The sequence below is a fragment of the Battus philenor genome, unplaced genomic scaffold (genome assembly GCF_028537555.1).
Source record: "Battus philenor isolate CCGP_79_NKW_IND1 unplaced genomic scaffold, ilBatPhil1.0.hap1 SCAF_6, whole genome shotgun sequence".
In the NCBI taxonomy this organism is placed as follows: domain Eukaryota; kingdom Metazoa; phylum Arthropoda; class Insecta; order Lepidoptera; family Papilionidae; genus Battus; species Battus philenor.
In genome coordinates, this window is record NW_027181726.1 from 8,483,201 (window position 1) to 8,500,277 (window position 17,077).

The following is a 17,077-nucleotide window of genomic DNA, read 5'->3' on the forward strand; positions in this document are numbered from 1 at the left end:
TTTCTAGGAGGTTTGATTTAAATCTGGCTTCGCACCGGAATTTACCATTTTGAAATCTTTTCACATGTAGAATATTTTGAGTATTGAAATTATATTACCATACAAAATTCGAATGAAATTTAATTTCATGCGCGAGTGACTGAAGACTTTTTGTTTATAATTGAGCAATGCAGCTGTTCGCATGAACATGTAATTTTCAAGTTATGTTGATACGTGCAGCAATGCTTGAGCATGTAGAGCTGTCGTCGTAGACGAATGATTTTGTAGAATGTACGGTGGTCCCTGCGTGGGGTGTAGGGCACTTTTCAATTTAGTTTAAATTTTCATGCGTACGTTCAATACGTCCTCATATTAATTCTTAAGCAGAAAACATTGCAACCGTAATCAATTTGCTACGATGATTATCAAAACATTAATCATCGCTTCATGATAAGGGTAATCACTATGAATTGTGTATGAGCAAATATTTTTCAGTTCTACTTGGAATCTTGATACAATCGTACATCTGCACGTACGCGGTGTTTAAATGTAATAAAACAATTGACTATTGATCCTTTCAGTGTGTTAGTTATAAGTTTCAAATTATACTTTATTAAATTAACAACAACTGTGAATTATATGACAATGAACTAAAATATTTTAAGTGGTAATTTGTAAATAGCTTGTGCAATGGGAAATACTAAATCGAAGAAAATTCATAGAGAACCCGATAAGTTTTTCGAACGGGAGAGATGGAAGGAACAGAAAAGAGAGGAGAAGAAAAAGAAATATGTAAACCCTGCAAATAAACGAACGGCCGTTAAGGAACCGCCGTTAGTTACTACACCCGGCGCAGCAGCACCGACGCCAGTGCCTCTACCAGCTCCTACTAACTTCCGGTCTTATGACGACGAAGCTTTAGAACGCATGCGGTATCAGCTTCACAATGATTCGGAAGCTTTTTTGCTTAACAACATTTTACTTTGCGTTCAGTTCTTTGAAAACTATGAGAGGTAATATTAGCACATTTGTATTTTATCGTCACATATAATACTGAATTCATTATAAAATATATTTACAATTTTTGTGGACTCTTCAGGGCCTTTCATAATCTTTGCAGAAGTTCCGGATTGTTTGGTAGTATCATTGAATTTGTCAATGTCGAGTTCGGGCAATTACGATTATACATTGTTATCAGTATTATTTTTTATTATAAATTAGCTAATTTTTGTCACAAATTTTATTTCAAGCCTTGAGTTAATCTTATGTAGTTAATGTATTTAAAAATGTTTGAGGAAGACATTATGTCAGTTTTCATAAGAATTTAAAAAATTAAGCCTTAAATTTATTATTAAAATAGGTTTATGGAAATTTTTTTAATAAATATTAGGAGATTTATTTATATATGTCATGAACAGAACATATATTAAAAGGTACCGTTTTAATAATACGATAAAATAACAGAAATGTACGTTCGTGTAATTTTCGAAAATTATAAAAAGTTTGCTATGAAATGTTTAATACTAAAGAACCTTTGATTTTCTAGCCATCTGCATGCTTGTTTTGCATCTGGACTGTAAAGCTATGTATAGGTTTTATTTAAATCTAGTTATTATTAAATGTAACAATAATTTTCATGTCATATGCGATAATCGTTTTAAAATATTGTTAGTGCGGGTATCGAGTATATCTTCGTATTATGTTCGTTATATCATGTATACTCGTATATTCAATGCACATTGCTAATAGTAGTGTTGTACGTCATACCGCTAACTTTTTTGGTCAAAGAATGTTATCGACTATTGATGTGCAGCCTTATGCACAAGATATAAAGATCTATCTTTATAGACATCATTATTACACTATGACGTACACACTCATTGTCAAAAAAAAAAACGAGTTATTATGTTGACTATGGAAAGGCCTGTGTAATCGAAAATGTGCTATGATTGTAAGTTAATATAAAGCCCACCTATTTTTCTGCAAAATTATACATCGCTTTTATGATTATTTTACATGATTTTCGGAACTGCAGACGACTAGAATTATATTTTGTCGATAACGCTCCGTCTATTTTTAGAAAGTTTTAATAGTATTCTACTTGAATTCACAATTAGTTCTGAAAAAATTTGCAACGATAAAACAAAAAAAAATATTATAATGAGTATGAAGCACAATTTAGTATTATATTTATATACACTTGTATTTTGAGAAACATCTCGTTGTTTTACGCTGTCGAAGGCACGCGTTAAAGTAATCAGCTTATGAAATTACAGTTTAAATATAAATGACAACTTAATATCAACGATAAATTTTCAAGAACTCACTCGTTTAGTTACTGTACTTGAGTGTTTTATATGTGAGTAATTTGTACTTGGTAGATATCTGTTATATGTGGTATGTGAAGTGGGTATTTACTTAATAATACGTATATTTGTGTAAAGTCCAATATTGCAAAAACCCTTTATAAATTCCATAACCGATAATTTTTCATCGAGTGATTTCGAACTTTGTAATTAATATGTTATGACTTTGTTTTAATAAATAACATTTATATTTCAGAGAAATTCATCAAATAAAGAATAATCCTATTAATGAGAGGGAACATACAATGGATGAAGAAATGGTACGACGACATAAACACGTGTTTTTCGCAGATCGTATTCAAGAATGTGTACAAGAACATGTGACGTTTCAAAGAAAGCGGGATCACACCGAACCTTTAATAGCACCGAGACTCTTTATTATTTATGATAACGTAGAGGCCAGTGAACCTGGGGACACTTCCGATTACTGCGCGGTGTTGGATGCGCCATTCTATAAACTTCGCATAGAAGACTGCAAAGAACCAGGTAAATAATTGCTCGTTTTTGACTAACATTTTAATGTAAACTTGATTTTATTACAACTATAGTTATACCTATATTCTCTTTTGACAGGATTCGTTAAACTTAAAAAGTTAGAGGTGTTAACAACTAGCCTATCCAAAGAAAATATAATTAAACCACACGAAGGTACCCATTCTGACGATAGCATTTACACAGATTCAGAAAAAGAATCCAATGATTCAGATGATTCGCCATATGTATGTAATGGAAAAGTATTACTACAAAATTTAAAGTTAAAAATAATTGATACCAATGATTCAGGTTTACAAACGAAAATTGAGAATTCACATCTACGTTTAAACGAACAAGAAATAACCGGAAGGCGTCCAAGTGGCCCGATAAAAAATCTCAGCCTTCAAGCACAAAAAAGTAACATAGCAAACTTAGAGGCTCTGAGAAAAGAGAACTCAAGACTGGCGGAGAACATAATGTTTATGGAAGAACAAAATATTATTGACGATAATGAAAGTAAACCTAGAAAGTCCATTTTAAAAAATAATAGAAGAGCGAGTGAAACTAACAAAGACCTTAAAAGCAAAGCTCGATTTGATGAAAATCGTGCAGTATCCGTGGACAATGTAGGTGCAGATGATACTGAAACTTCTGGTTATAGATCTAATTCAAGTAGTCGTCATAATGAGTCCAGTGAAACAGATTCAGATTATGGTTATTCAACAATCACCGAATCAACTACACCTAAAAGATTAGAACTTACCTTGCAACCGGATTGTCCGACTTCCTCGGGGGTTTTGCCTGAAGAATGTTGGATTGCAGTGGATTTACGGACAGTGGATTGGACCGATGAAGAAGACGAGGTTACTACAAATTCGTCAAGACTGTCATTGAGCAGGAACCTCTTCGAAACGCATTATTATTTAAGTTCTGTGAACTTTATGAGTAATTTTGTAGATAACTTTATTATTAGTCTAGGTACAGGGCTAGGGTTCTCTCAGGACGCGATTAACAGCGCTTTAACACAAGGAGCAAGTATTTATTGTGATACAGTTAAAAATGGATCAAAATTAAGTTACGAAGTATTTCCTGCTTTATTGGCAGCATGGCCAAATGCAGCAAATCAGTGGATTATACGGGAAAGAAAAATAATTCAGAATCCAAGAACTAATTTTAGTTACCAATGGCCAACCAGGTACATGGTACGAAAAGCAATAGGGTTCGGTTGTCTTTTAGTTCCTATTGGATTCAGGCCTAAGAGAGGAATAAATCCTGACCAAAAATTGCAGTGGAAAATCATATTTCCTGCGGCAGAACGATACTTAGAAAGTTGTTTAGCGCACTCTCATACGCGATGTTACTTGTTTGCTTTAATTTTACAAAAAACTTTTATGGAAAATGAAACTTCTAAAATAGGAATTGATGCAAGTCACTTGAAAAACCATTTATTTTGGCAATGTGAAGATAACTATGCGAAATGGCCAGAAGATCGCTTGGGAGAATCTTTGCGGCTATTTTTACGCAGTTTTTACGTACATTTTGGTCAATCGAGATTTCCAAATTATTTTATAGAAACTTGTAATGACTTCAAAAGTATACCCAAACCATTATTACTAAAACTACAAAGAAAATTGGCAGATATTTTGGAATCTCCCGTCATGCATGTACTTAATGCTCTTGATAAACTTAAATATAACAAGAAGGAATTTTATCCCACGTTTAACGTACATCGCCTATATGAAATATTGACTTGCAAAAATCCTTTGCATATTTTAAATCCGAATATACCTGATTCTGTGCCACATTACGACAACAGTTCAGATAGTGATGATGATCTTATAAACTTTTGGGACAAAGCAAAAGCCAACGATAAACACTATCAATGGAAAAAAGAACGACAGCGTCAGTTAAAAGAAAGGAGAAAAGCAAACATGAACATTAAAAGAAGGGGCGGAAACAAAGATGAGCGAGAAATAAACAAAAACGTATGTATTTCTTTCTGGACATTTTTTATTCGCTATGATGTATTGAACAGTTAAATATTACTTTTCATTAGAAACACCATTACAAAGATTTAAAATATCTTAAATTAAAATTAGTATTACAAATATAGTGAAAATTTTTATCATATTAATTAATTACTGAAACAAATGTAAAATGTGTATGTTTTTTTCAGATAATACTACCTACAAAAATGCAAGCAGAACGCCGACGATTAGTTCTCGAGTTCTTTATACCTCATTTTATTGCAATGGCCCGTTCCAGCGAGAAATTTGAGGCGATCAAACAAGCAGTTATTTATTTAGAACAAGCTCAAAGACTCTGTCGTCTTTTGCTAGAAGAACCCGCTGGAGATGTAACAGCGAATGAATATTTAGATGTAATCCGCGACAAGCTGATAGATTGTCAAAGAAAACTAGCAAAACAGGTCGGTTGCAAATTACCACCGCGCATGGAGAGCTCTAGCGAACGGTCAGTCAATACCAAAATGATTCGAAAACATCGACCTAAATATGAACATATAATAAATCAAGATTCTCCTCGTGACGGGCAAAGTATTGCTCCTTTTTCATTTGTTGATGTACATGTCGAAAATATAAACAAACATAAGGAAGTGAAAAAATTAACAGTTGCTGCAGACCCAGAAGAGTCAAAATTATGATTTTAACAAAAACTTTACATCTTATGAAATGTTGTGATTTTTTTAATTTACAGAAGAAGATTTTATGAATAAATCATATTAAAATGTGTTAGTTATAGTAAAAACGTGTTAAAATCTGTAGTTCACAATTTCGAGAATCTCTTTTTTAATGTAATGTTATATATTATTTAAGGATTAGGCTTACATTAAAATTAAACAAAGTGGAACTAAATATTTTTATTGTGTAATTATCTCATATACCATAGTAGTAGAATTTGTAATTTCATTGACGATACTACATTAGTATATTAAATTTACAATCAAATAAATTTGTAAAAAAAACTTTATACTAGTGGGTTTACTCCACCAACCATTGAAAGTAATGCCATTCGGACGAACATTCCATACTCAGCTTGGCGGAAATAGGCAGCGCGAGGGTCGGAATCAAATTCAGGAGAGATTTCATCAACTCTAGGTAGCGGATGCATCACAATCATTCGACGCCGAGCACGAGTCATCAACTGCGGTGTTACTACCAAAAGGCCACGCATCTATAAACAATAATAGCATTAATGTTTAAAAAAACTTACATAAAAATAAAAAAAATGAGTTATTATGCTTTTATTTTCGGATAATAATTTATCTACGTTAACTCATAATAACAAAAGTATAATTTAATTATTAATCAATGTAAAGTAAGACTTAATGAAACTCCTTATGATTCAAATATTTGAAACCGTAATAAATTATTACGTAGTAATAAAAAGTGTCTACTTTTCATTTTAATATAACCAATTCAAAGAACAACAATAAATATTTTGAAAAAAAAATTGTGGTTTAACTTACCTTTTCATACTCCTGTTCGTTTTCAAATCTTTCTCGTTGAATTCTTGTCATGTATAAGACATGAGTGTCGCCCAAAACATCTTCTAATCTTTCAAAAACTTTTTGTGGTATCCCTTTGTACGCTACATATTCCATAATGTGTTTAGGCATACCAAGCCCGGGAGGACTGACATATTGTAGCTGAACTTGATACAAAGTAAGTAATTTCGCAAGAGAATGCACAGTGCGGCCATTTTTAAGATCACCTACCATTGTAATTGTAAGACCATTGACTGTACCAATTTCTTCTCTAATCGTAAAAACATCTAATAATGCTTGTGTAGGATGTTCACCAACTCCATCTCCTGCGTTGATAATAGGTCTTCGACAGTGTCGAGAGGCGCTCTGCAAATATATTTTTTATTTACAATAATGTTTAACAGACAAAATTTGCTTTCTAGCTATAACACTGATATACTTTTAACATATAGGATACAACAACGCGTTTAAATTCTAGTAGTTCAGTGATCTGAATAGTTACGGGCATAACAACTACGAGCCCACTTCAATATTGAGGCAAGATAAAGTGCTAAAGTGTTACCTTCCCAAATAAATATCGAAAAGAGAAATTTAAAAATATTGAGTAATTGCATTTTGCTAAAGAAAAAAGACAATGAAAGACTTACCGCTACCGCTCCTGGTTCTGGGTGTCTCAATACTACTATATCAGAATAACTAGCCATGACAGCAACACTGTCTTCTAAGGTTTCCCCCTTTTTAGCCGATGAGCTGGTTGCGTCCGTGTGTATAACAGAACCGCCTAGTCTCTGCATTGCGGCTGCAAAACTGCAACTGGTTCTAGTGCTTACTTCATAAAATATTGAGGACATAACTTTCCCTCTCATTATATCATCCAAGAAACGTCCTTTACTTACGCTGGTTTTCATAAATTGGGCAAGGTTGAAAATATCATTAAGTGTTTCTTTACTAAACGAATCTACTGTTAAAATACTTTTACCATATAAATCGCTTTTTTGTCGATGAGATACCGAGGTTGGACCAGGGTATGATGAACTATCACACCTCTGCCTCATACTTGTTTGTGGAGGTAGTGGTGACATGCTCCTTAGGCCGGCCGTGTCGTTAAAGTGAACATTCAGTTTTCCTTGCGTATCGGATTTGTTGAACTCTGTTTGATCTATATCAAACTCACTCAGCCGACTTGTTTCTATTGAACTATGTTGATCAAGAGCAGAGTTCGGCCTACTTAATTCTTTCTCCGGTTTTTCAATATCGTATATCGGGAATGTTTGTTTTTTAGGAGTAGGCCAATCACGTACGTTTTGTCCGAATCCCGGAGGTACAAGAATTTGACCTTCCACGTAAGCTATCTCGCCACGTAATGTTACGCGATGAATTGCACCCCAAACTTTCATTCCAGCAAACGGTGTCCATTTTGATTTAGAAAACTCCATTGCGTTAGGAATTGTCCATTCATAATCCATATCTACCTCCACATAAGTGTTTGGTTGCTCGGGAAGGTTAAATATTTTTCGAGGATTCCTGTGAAATTTGTTTATTATATCTTCGATTGTAAGACGCCCTTCGTGTACAGCGTTAAGTAACAAGGGCAAAATTGTTTCTAAGCCAGGGAATCCAGGCGGAGGTTTTTCAGAATTTTTCTCTTCAACAGAATGGGGAGCATGATCAGTTGCGAAAACATCAATAATATCCATGTTTTTCCAAAGCTCAGCTTGATCTTCCGGGCTACATAAGACTGGTCGGACTTCGGCGCGACCAGTTCCAATATGGTTTACATTATCCGTGCTTAAAAACAAATGGTGCGGACAGACTTCGCAGGTCACTTTAAGGCCCCTTTCTTTAGCTGCTCTAATTATTGAAATTTCTTCTTTTCTTGCAACATGACAAATGTGGACGGGCCTATCGAGCAAAGATGCCATTAAAATCACAGCACCTGTTTTCTCACGTTCAGCATGAACACAAATAGGAATCTTTTTTGGCCAGTTTTTCAAATGACGTTGCCATGTGGTCATGTCATCTAATTTAAGAGTCGTAAATGTTTCATTGAGATACATTTTTAAGGTCGCTGCTTGATAAGCTAGCTCGGAAGCAGTGTCGCAGTTATTTGAAGATGCGCCTACGAAAAGTGCATAATCACAACGAGCACTTACTCGTGCTAAAGCGGATATATAGTCGTATGCTACACGATCAATTAAAGGCGGATTAGTGTTCGGCATCGCACAAATCATAGTGATACCACCTGCAAGAGCAGCTGCAGTACAGGATGCAAAATCCTCTTTATATGTAGCACCAGGTTCTCGGACGTGAACATGAACATCAATGAATCCAGGTAATTTTATAATATTACGAGACGTCATACAATCCGTATGTGTTTTCATCAATGGGGCCCCACCGCATTGTAACATAGCCTGTAATCATAAAAATATCGCAGCATTATAAATTTCTATTACAAAAACATTTCATCATAGTACATTATATCAATGTAATGCCTGGAACGAAGAGTAATAATTTTATTTTATTTTATTCTTTTATTTTATTTTTTATTTTATAATTGATGGTAATTATTCACTTTACATATTTTTACATAGTTTTTATATTAGTAGATTGATGTGGACGATTAATCTACTTTATGCTAGTAAATCGTCTGTCCATAAAAGAAATGCAGTGATAACCATGTTTTTTTACTATAAAATCTATAAGAAGCTTGCAAAATATGAATGTAACCAAAGGAAGTAAAAAATATAAAATACCTTAACCAGAAGTTTTGCGCATTTGACATCAGTTACTAAAGGAACTGCATAATCAACGGCTAAACGTCTAGTGCGATATCCATGTGTACTAAATGAAGATACTCGACGAGCTCCTCCCCTCATTGGCAGATTTATAACGAGATCTAATCGACGTCGTGCCATAAAATCTGCCAAATGCATCAACTCTCCATCAGACCTGGCATCATCTGGGTCTCCGATGTGATCAAAAGTCCATTGCACACTTTCGACCTACAATATAGAGCAACTTTTTGACGTATAATTATAAACAAGATTATTTAGTTTTTTATTCAATTAGGTTTATTTTAACTTATTTTGTATTAATACTGCTAAGTAGTGCAAAATTCTTTTCGAAGTTTCAAGACCATTAAAGTTTTATTACATGTATTGAACGTGTATTACCTCAACACCGTGTTCCGTGTAAAAATCTCCAGTTCCCATGCTGGCGTATAGTTTGTAGCCCATTTTGTGTAAGATGCGAACACTAGGAAGCAATTCCATTTTATGCTTAAAAATAAAGAAAGGAGTCAAAAATTTTTTAAATATGGTTATCGGTAAAACATGTTGATAGTAAAAGCAAATAAAATGGAGATTAAACAAATTTGTCGAGGAGATAATTACCTTAAATGTTCCGACAGATAGTAGAATAGCTTTTTTTGGTATTCTGAAACCAGTGCTCATAAGAGATTTCAAGTAAGCTTCATATCGATTTTCACCAAAACATGCAACTTCTCCAGTTGAAGCCATTTCTACACCTAATGTAACATCTGCACCTGATAACCTTGAAAATGAAAACTGGGGCACTTTAACACCAACTTTACCACATCCGGCCATTACGTTTACAGGTTCTACTGGAATACCTAGAATAACTCTGGTTGCCATTGCCACAAAGTCATGATCTAATGTCTTTGAAACGAATGGAAAGGATCTGGAAACTCTTACATTACATTCAATAACTTTTAAATCATTATCTTTTGCTATAAGCTGCATATTAAAAGGACCTGTAACATCTAACGTTTCGGCTATTATTCTGGCGATCTCTTTTATTTTATCTAATGTTTCATTGTTGATATCTTGAGGAGGTGTTACTAATGTAGCATCACCAGAATGAACGCCAGCGTTTTCTACGTGTTCAGAAACAGCCATACAAAGAATAACCCCGTCTGCTGCTACAACGTCTACGTCTATTTCTTTAGCATCCATAATAAATTTGGAAATGACTACTGGGTGATCTTTACTAACTTTGCTAGCTGATTTTAAATATACTTCTAAATCTTGGTTAGAATGTGCTACATTCATAGCAGCACCACTGAGTACGTAGGAGGGTCGTACTAAGCATGGAAAACCAACTTCTTCACAAAATGATTTGGCGGATTCAAGATCTGTGAGTTCTTTCCACCGAGGTTGCATTATTCCTTTACGATCAAGCATGCGGGAAAACTTGAATCTGTTCTCAGCGTTATCTATCATATCAGGTGAAGTGCCTAATATAACTGCTTGCTGTCTGTGTAAATCCATCGCAATATTATTAGGTAATTGACCTCCCATACATAGTATTACTCCATCGGGTTTTTCAATGTTATAAATATCCATCACTACTTCAAATGATATTTCTTCAAAGTATAATCTATCACTCATATCGTAATCAGTACTAACAGTCTCTGGGTTATAGTTTATCATTATCGTTTTCTTGCCTTGATTTTTTAATTCTCTTAAACAACCAACAGCACACCAGTCAAATTCAACTGAACTTCCAATTCTGTAAACGCCCGATCCTAAAACCATAACATGTTCGCCGGGAAAATCCAAATCATGTGTACTACCGTTGTATGTTAAATATAAATAATTAGTCGAAGCCGGCCATTCAGCTGCGACCGTATCAATTCGTTTTACGAAAGGTGTTATATTAAATTCTTCTCTAAGTTTTCTAACTGCTAATTCGGTGCTCTTAATTGCCGCCGCGATTTGTTTATCTGAAAAGCCGATTTGTTTCGCTTTTTTCAAAATGTTAAAATCTATTGTGTTGGGTGGAGTAGCTTCGAGGCTTCTATAGTAATCGATAATATTTTTGAATTTTTCCAAAAACCAATGGTCAATCTTTGTAAGCTCATATAGTTTATCCATTGTATAACCTTCTTTAAGCGCAGCCGCTAACACAAACATTCGTTTATCAGTAGGTTCTCTCAGTTCATTTTCGTTTACTTTTTTTATATTTGGATCAAATCCATTTACATTCTCATCAACCATACGAAGAGCCTTCTGGAAGGCTTCTTCGAAATTTCTACCAATAGACATAACTTCTCCAACGCTTTTCATCGAACTTCCAATTTTAGTGCTCACTCTATTAAATTTAGCTAGATCCCATCGAGGTATTTTCACTACGCAGTAATCCAAACTTGGTTCAAAACAAGCTGTGGTCACGCCGGTTACGGAGTTTTTGATTTCAGGAAGGGGAATTCCTAAAGCAAGTTTGGCCGCCACGTATGCAAGTGGATAGCCAGTCGCTTTACTTGCTAATGCTGAACTTCTTGATAATCTGGCATTTACTTCTATGATATAAAATTCTTCTGTATTTACATTTAATGCATATTGTATATTACATTCGCCCACAATGCCGAAGTGTCTGATTACTTTCAATGCTGTGTTACGTAACATATAATATTCTCGATTAGATAAGGTTTGACTAGGAGCAACAACTATGGATTCCCCAGTGTGAATACCTAAAGGATCTACGTTTTCCATATTACAGACAGTGATACAATTGTCATAAGCATCTCTTACAACTTCATATTCTACTTCTTTCCATCCTTTTAATGATTTATCAATAATCAACTGTTCTGAATGAGAAAGAGCTTGATGAGCTAATGCTTTTAATTCATCTTCATTATTTGCAAACCCTGAACCCAATCCACCAAGAGAAAATGCTGAACGAGCCATCACCGGATAACCGATCTGCAATGCTGCTGTGAGCGCCTCATCAACTGTTGAAACTGCAGCACTTGGAGCTACTTTTTCTCCTATCGAATTAATTTTCTCTGCAAATAATTTTCTGTCCTCAGTTTCTACAATTGATTGAATTGGTGTACCAAGAACAGACACATTGTATTTTTCAAAAACTTTAGACTTTTGTAGTTCCACACCGCAATTTAAAGCTGTTTGTCCTCCAAAGGTAAGGAGGACACCAGTCGGTCGTTCAGCTTTTATTACCTGCTCCACGTACTCTGGAGTAATAGGTAGAAAATACACTTTATCAGCTAAACCTTTAGATGTTTGTACTGTTGCTATGTTTGGATTAATTAAAACAGTTTGTATTTTTTCTTCTTGCATAGCTTTTACACCTTGAGATCCCGAGTAATCAAATTCACCTGCTTGTCCGATCGACAGACCTCCTGAACCCAAAATTAACACCTTTTTCGGTCTTTCGTGAAGAATGGGAACATATTTTAATTTTTCCGTTATCATATCATCTATACAATAAACGCTTTTATTTTTGTGTAACTTAACTCCCTCTATAAATATGTCAAAAAGACATTCCAGATCTGTGGGGCCGGCTGTATGTTCAGGGTGAAATTGAACACTGAATAATGGTAAGGATTTGTGTATTATACCCTCGTTAGTTTTATCATTTTCATTTGTAAATAATATTTTCCAATCATTTGGTAATGTGTTAGCATCTACAGCAAATCCGTGGTTTTGTGAAGTCATGAAACATCTCTTTGTTGTACTGTGCGTACACGGTAAGTTGTGACCGCGATTACCATATCTAGAAAAAAAAAAAAATATTATTAGAAACGAATACAAAATCTGTTTAAACATTTCTGTAAAAATAACGTTTTATATGATCTTAATTACATCGCGTTCCACGGTGTATTTGTGGTAACCTTGTTTCTCGGACCTTTCAAGCTTAGTTACTAAAAATTATTAATTAGGCAAAGTGCCTTCAACGTTCTGTCCCTTCCAATCAGTAGAATTTGTAAATGCCAGTAAGACAAACGTCCACTATTTCCGTTTAATAATTATTAACTACACTGTTTATAAATAGCTTTAATTTTATTACATATTTTATAATAAATTATTTAAACTGTTGTCACTTTTTGCTCTGTATACAAGAAATATTGATACTAGAATCGATAATTAGTAAACAAAAATTATCTATATTTACCTTGTTTTATATGTTCTGCATCCAGCGGCAGTTGCTAGTAATTGGTGACCAAGACAAATTCCGAATACTGGTTTTACATCACTTTGATTTTGAATAACTTTCTTTAAATTATCCACCACGGTTTTACAAGTTTCTGGATCGCCTGGTCCGTTACTTATAAACAAGCCATCAAAATCTTGCAAGTTTAAATTGTGATCCCAAGGTACTACAATAACTTTTGCGTTTCTTTTAATTAGACATCTTATTTGATTATATTTTAGACCGCAATCTACGGCCATAATAGTAACTTCACCGTCAGGGTTAAATATTTTAAGTTCCTAAAATACAAATAACAATAAGACAAAGGAATAATTTATTGTAAGAAGTTTTATAATTTACGTTTTAAAATTCACCTTTGTGGAAACTTCTGCTACTAGATTTCTTTCGTTAGGATCGGACAACGGCGGTAGAGGTGAGGTAGGTGGTTCACCCTGAACAAGTCGTCCTAGCATGATGCCCTCTCGCAAGCGATGTGTAAGAGCACGTGTATCTACACCACACAACCCAGGCACGCCACGAGCCTTTAGCCATGCACCTAAAGAGCGATGTGCTCGCCAGTGATATGCGTGCGTGCTGACTTCACCAACTATCAAGCCCGCTGCCCAAATACGCTCCGATTCGAACCATCTGTAATTTTCATTTTGTATTTTAATCGATTATTTTAATATTTTCGATGTCTACTAATATTACACTTAAAACAACTTCATTTTATAACATTGAACACGATTTTCGTCTAAAAGTATGAACTATCCCCAGTCCATGACGAAGTCGTATTAACAATTTAAGAAATGGACTAGAATGCTTTTGAAATAAAAGTTGCACAACTTTGTGTTTGCGTTTATCATTTTAATACATAAGATATTTTGTCAAATTGGTTAGTTTAATACATAGCTATGAATCCGTTTAAGCTAGAATACAAACATGCGTACTTTCGCTCATCGGTAAAAATCGACTCTACTGAAAAACTCTCCTAGATAAATTTTTACAAAACAAAAAATCAATCAATAATTACATGCATTACGAATTTAAACAAATAGCGATAAATATATAATATATATAATTAGTTGAAAAGAAGTAAGTATATCTATAACTACATTCAAAAGGAAATGTAAAGTCTGGAAGTAACGTAATAAGTAAATATATATAAATACCTGGGTAAACCGTACTCGTCACGGTCTTCATCGTTAGGTACTCCATAATTTCCGACCAATGGGTAAGTGAGCACTAATAATTGTGCGTGGTAGGATGGATCAGTCAATGACTCTGGGTAACCAACCATACCCGTCTGAAAAACTGTAATCCAAAAAACATATAGAATTTTTCCAGATAATATAAATGTACCGCTTTCTCGTTAAATATCTGTGTATATTTAGAGAATAAGAGAATTGTATCACTAAACGAAAAGTCTTAAGTCGCAATAGTAGTATGTTTAAAATGTTAGATGCCACAAAATATTATTTACGCTCATGTTGTGATTATGAAAAAAATGTTTAATAAAATTGATTGTAATGTTTGACTGAGACTACAAAGGATTAAATAATACAACTATTAGTATTAAATCTAAAAGACCAGCATTGTTATTTTAAAAAAAAATACATTATCGTAAATACATTGAAATAATGAAATTGCTGAATTTAAGGTAAAAACAAAAAGAAAATTGCAAACACGCAAAAATATTTTGAGAAACATTTTCTAGGAACTTAACCGAACCTGGCGATATGATATTTCATTTTATATTAATTGCACTTATTGGCTACCGAAGAACGTAGAAACTGTTAAAAATTTTGTTTATTTATGAATTAAACTGTATTTCTAATTAATAATTTTAAAAAAATCAAAGGCTATTTCCCTCTCACAAGATAATAAGATTAACTTTAATACATGAATAACTACGAGAAACAACTGATTTTTAATGAAAAAATTGTATTGTTGTTATTAATTTTTTCACGCACAATTATAATTTCAATTTTTTTTCAATCGCACAATTTAAGTCTAATATTGGAATGCGTACAAAAGTACTTCAAATTACAAAAATAAAATTATTTTACTATTAACAACTTAAAATATTATATGTTATTAATACTCAAACCGTTAACCTAAAAATAACTTTCTATGTTACCGTTAGTTTTCTATCTTGTTTATCCTTTATAAGCATATCTAATAGATTTGAAGATTTTGGACGTATTTTTCACCAATGTCTAAATATGAATGCATATCAACAAATTTGGTACATACCAACTTCTCCTTCTATAGGAACTTGAGCTCCAAAACTCCAACCACGATGGACTGACCCATCAGCTAAGATGAGGCTGCATCTCGGTCCCAATTCGGAGGTCAATTCTTTATTGACCATTTTGCTGAAATTGATATCCATCTTAAATTTAAGTAAAACTGTTTAATATATTATTTAATTTTTAAAATTTCAAGTGTAATTAACACTTACATAAATATTGTTTATGTATATAAATATAAGGAAATATGTAACTAATAGTTCGTCTTTCAAGGATGAATGTGATAAATAAATAAACTAAGATAATAACATTTTAATAATCATAGTTAAAGAAAACAAATGAAATCACTGTCTAGGCCACTGTGACTTCGTTTTTTACTTATATAAGATCTTTGGACGATTGAACAGATCAGATCAGATCTGATCAATCTATCAAAACTTTGAGTCTAGCTATTACGAACGAGTTATGCTTCAGAGTAACCCTCCAGAGTTATTTAAGAATTTTTGTATTTAAAGGATGCCAACAGCCAACACCGCTTTGTTATGGTGACACTGGAATCAAGTGAGGACAATGTACCTTTCATGATTTATTCAAATAAGACGGTGTTTTAAACTTTTTAAACTTACCAAATTCGGGAACATTTGTATTATTTATGTTATTCTACTGATATCTCAAATTTTAAAACATTTGAAATACACAAAAAAAATTGAATTGTATTAATATAATAAAACGTAAACTGATATAATAGAGTGTCAAGGTCTATAGGTCCAAAGTTTGAATGGGACCTCGTTGTATAGTTTGTTGTTCAAAACATCAGCATCAATTGATCAGTATACAGAACAAAACACCGGCTTTGGTCGTAGTGTTTCTTTAAAACAAACGCTATGTGTAGGTATAAATCCGCAAAAAAATGTTAATCGGTTATAAAAGTATTAAAAATTACTGTGTTTATATTACTTGTCTGTTTTAGTAAATTAATGAAAATTAGAACTTACGTTTAATATTTATATTAAATTGAATAACACTTATTCGAATTCAGTGCGTAATTTGGTTTTTGTTGAGCGACAAGTATTTTGTTCTCAATGTTAAACTTTTAAGTCATTTAAGAATTCCAACTTTACAAACTTTTAATAGCTCGTTATATACTCACAAAGTTTTGAGGTTCTATTACCCGGCCACGTGGTGTTCTCGGAAATCCGTAAAACACAGTTGTTCAAGCGCGGTCTCCGCAACGACTGAAGTTTAACAAAATGCCAATGTATGCACGCCCCACTACCGCTATGTTATCACAGCGTACACGTACGAAGTCGTGCATCTCTTTTTCAAACATTTAACATTGGAAGAGGATATCCTGCTCGCACTGTATTGGCCGAGAACCGCGGTCTTAACAATTCTCGTACTTAACAATCAGAAGTCAACTCCATTTGAATCCCGTATCTGTCTACATTGTGGAGTTAAGTTACAAATTTGTTAGCTTTGGCTTGTCTGCCGTAAATTGAATGCTTTTCTTAATAACAAAGCTCCATTTCAACATTTTCAATAAATATTAC

General features: G+C 33.6%; 2 protein-coding genes across 2 annotated transcripts; one reads left to right on the top strand and one right to left on the bottom strand.

Moving 5' to 3' along the window:
- Positions 1-493: 493 nt before the first annotated feature.
- On the top strand, positions 494-6,210 carry LOC137930667 (uncharacterized). The gene is made up of 4 exons (XM_068774002.1): positions 494-992; positions 2,542-2,831; positions 2,919-4,804; positions 4,996-6,210. Exons 1-4 carry the CDS (start codon positions 670-672, stop codon positions 5,479-5,481), a joined length of 2,985 nt encoding a protein of 994 aa, XP_068630103.1. The 5' UTR covers positions 494-669; the 3' UTR covers positions 5,482-6,210.
- r (carbamoyl-phosphate synthetase 2, aspartate transcarbamylase, and dihydroorotase rudimentary) lies at positions 5,683-16,761 on the bottom strand. Its single transcript, XM_068774001.1, has 11 exons — positions 16,678-16,761; positions 15,532-15,653; positions 14,448-14,589; positions 13,650-13,923; positions 13,258-13,574; positions 9,717-12,858; positions 9,498-9,602; positions 9,078-9,326; positions 6,972-8,735; positions 6,307-6,690; positions 5,683-6,011 (listed from the first exon to the last, which is right to left on the bottom strand). The coding sequence occupies exons 2-11, from the start codon at positions 15,647-15,649 to the stop codon at positions 5,805-5,807; spliced, it is 6,702 nt and encodes a 2,233-aa protein (XP_068630102.1). The 5' UTR covers positions 15,650-15,653; positions 16,678-16,761; the 3' UTR covers positions 5,683-5,804.
- Between the last annotated feature and the right edge of the window lie 316 nt (positions 16,762-17,077).

Coding starts and splice junctions, on each gene's coding strand:
- LOC137930667 (XM_068774002.1), top strand. CDS start 670: ATGGGAAATACTAAATCGAAGAAAATTCATAGAGAACCCGATAAGTTT. Junction 2,832..2,918: donor AGAAGACTGCAAAGAACCAG/GTAAATAATTGC, acceptor CTCTTTTGACAG/GATTCGTTAAACTTAAAAAG. Junction 4,805..4,995: donor AGCGAGAAATAAACAAAAAC/GTATGTATTTCT, acceptor TGTTTTTTTCAG/ATAATACTACCTACAAAAAT.
- r (XM_068774001.1), bottom strand. CDS start 15,649: ATGGTCAATAAAGAATTGACCTCCGAATTGGGACCGAGATGCAGCCTC. Junction 8,736..9,077: donor GCGCAAAACTTCTGGTTAAG/GTATTTTATATT, acceptor TTATGATTACAG/GCTATGTTACAATGCGGTGG. Junction 6,691..6,971: donor CAGAACCAGGAGCGGTAGCG/GTAAGTCTTTCA, acceptor ATATATTTGCAG/AGCGCCTCTCGACACTGTCG.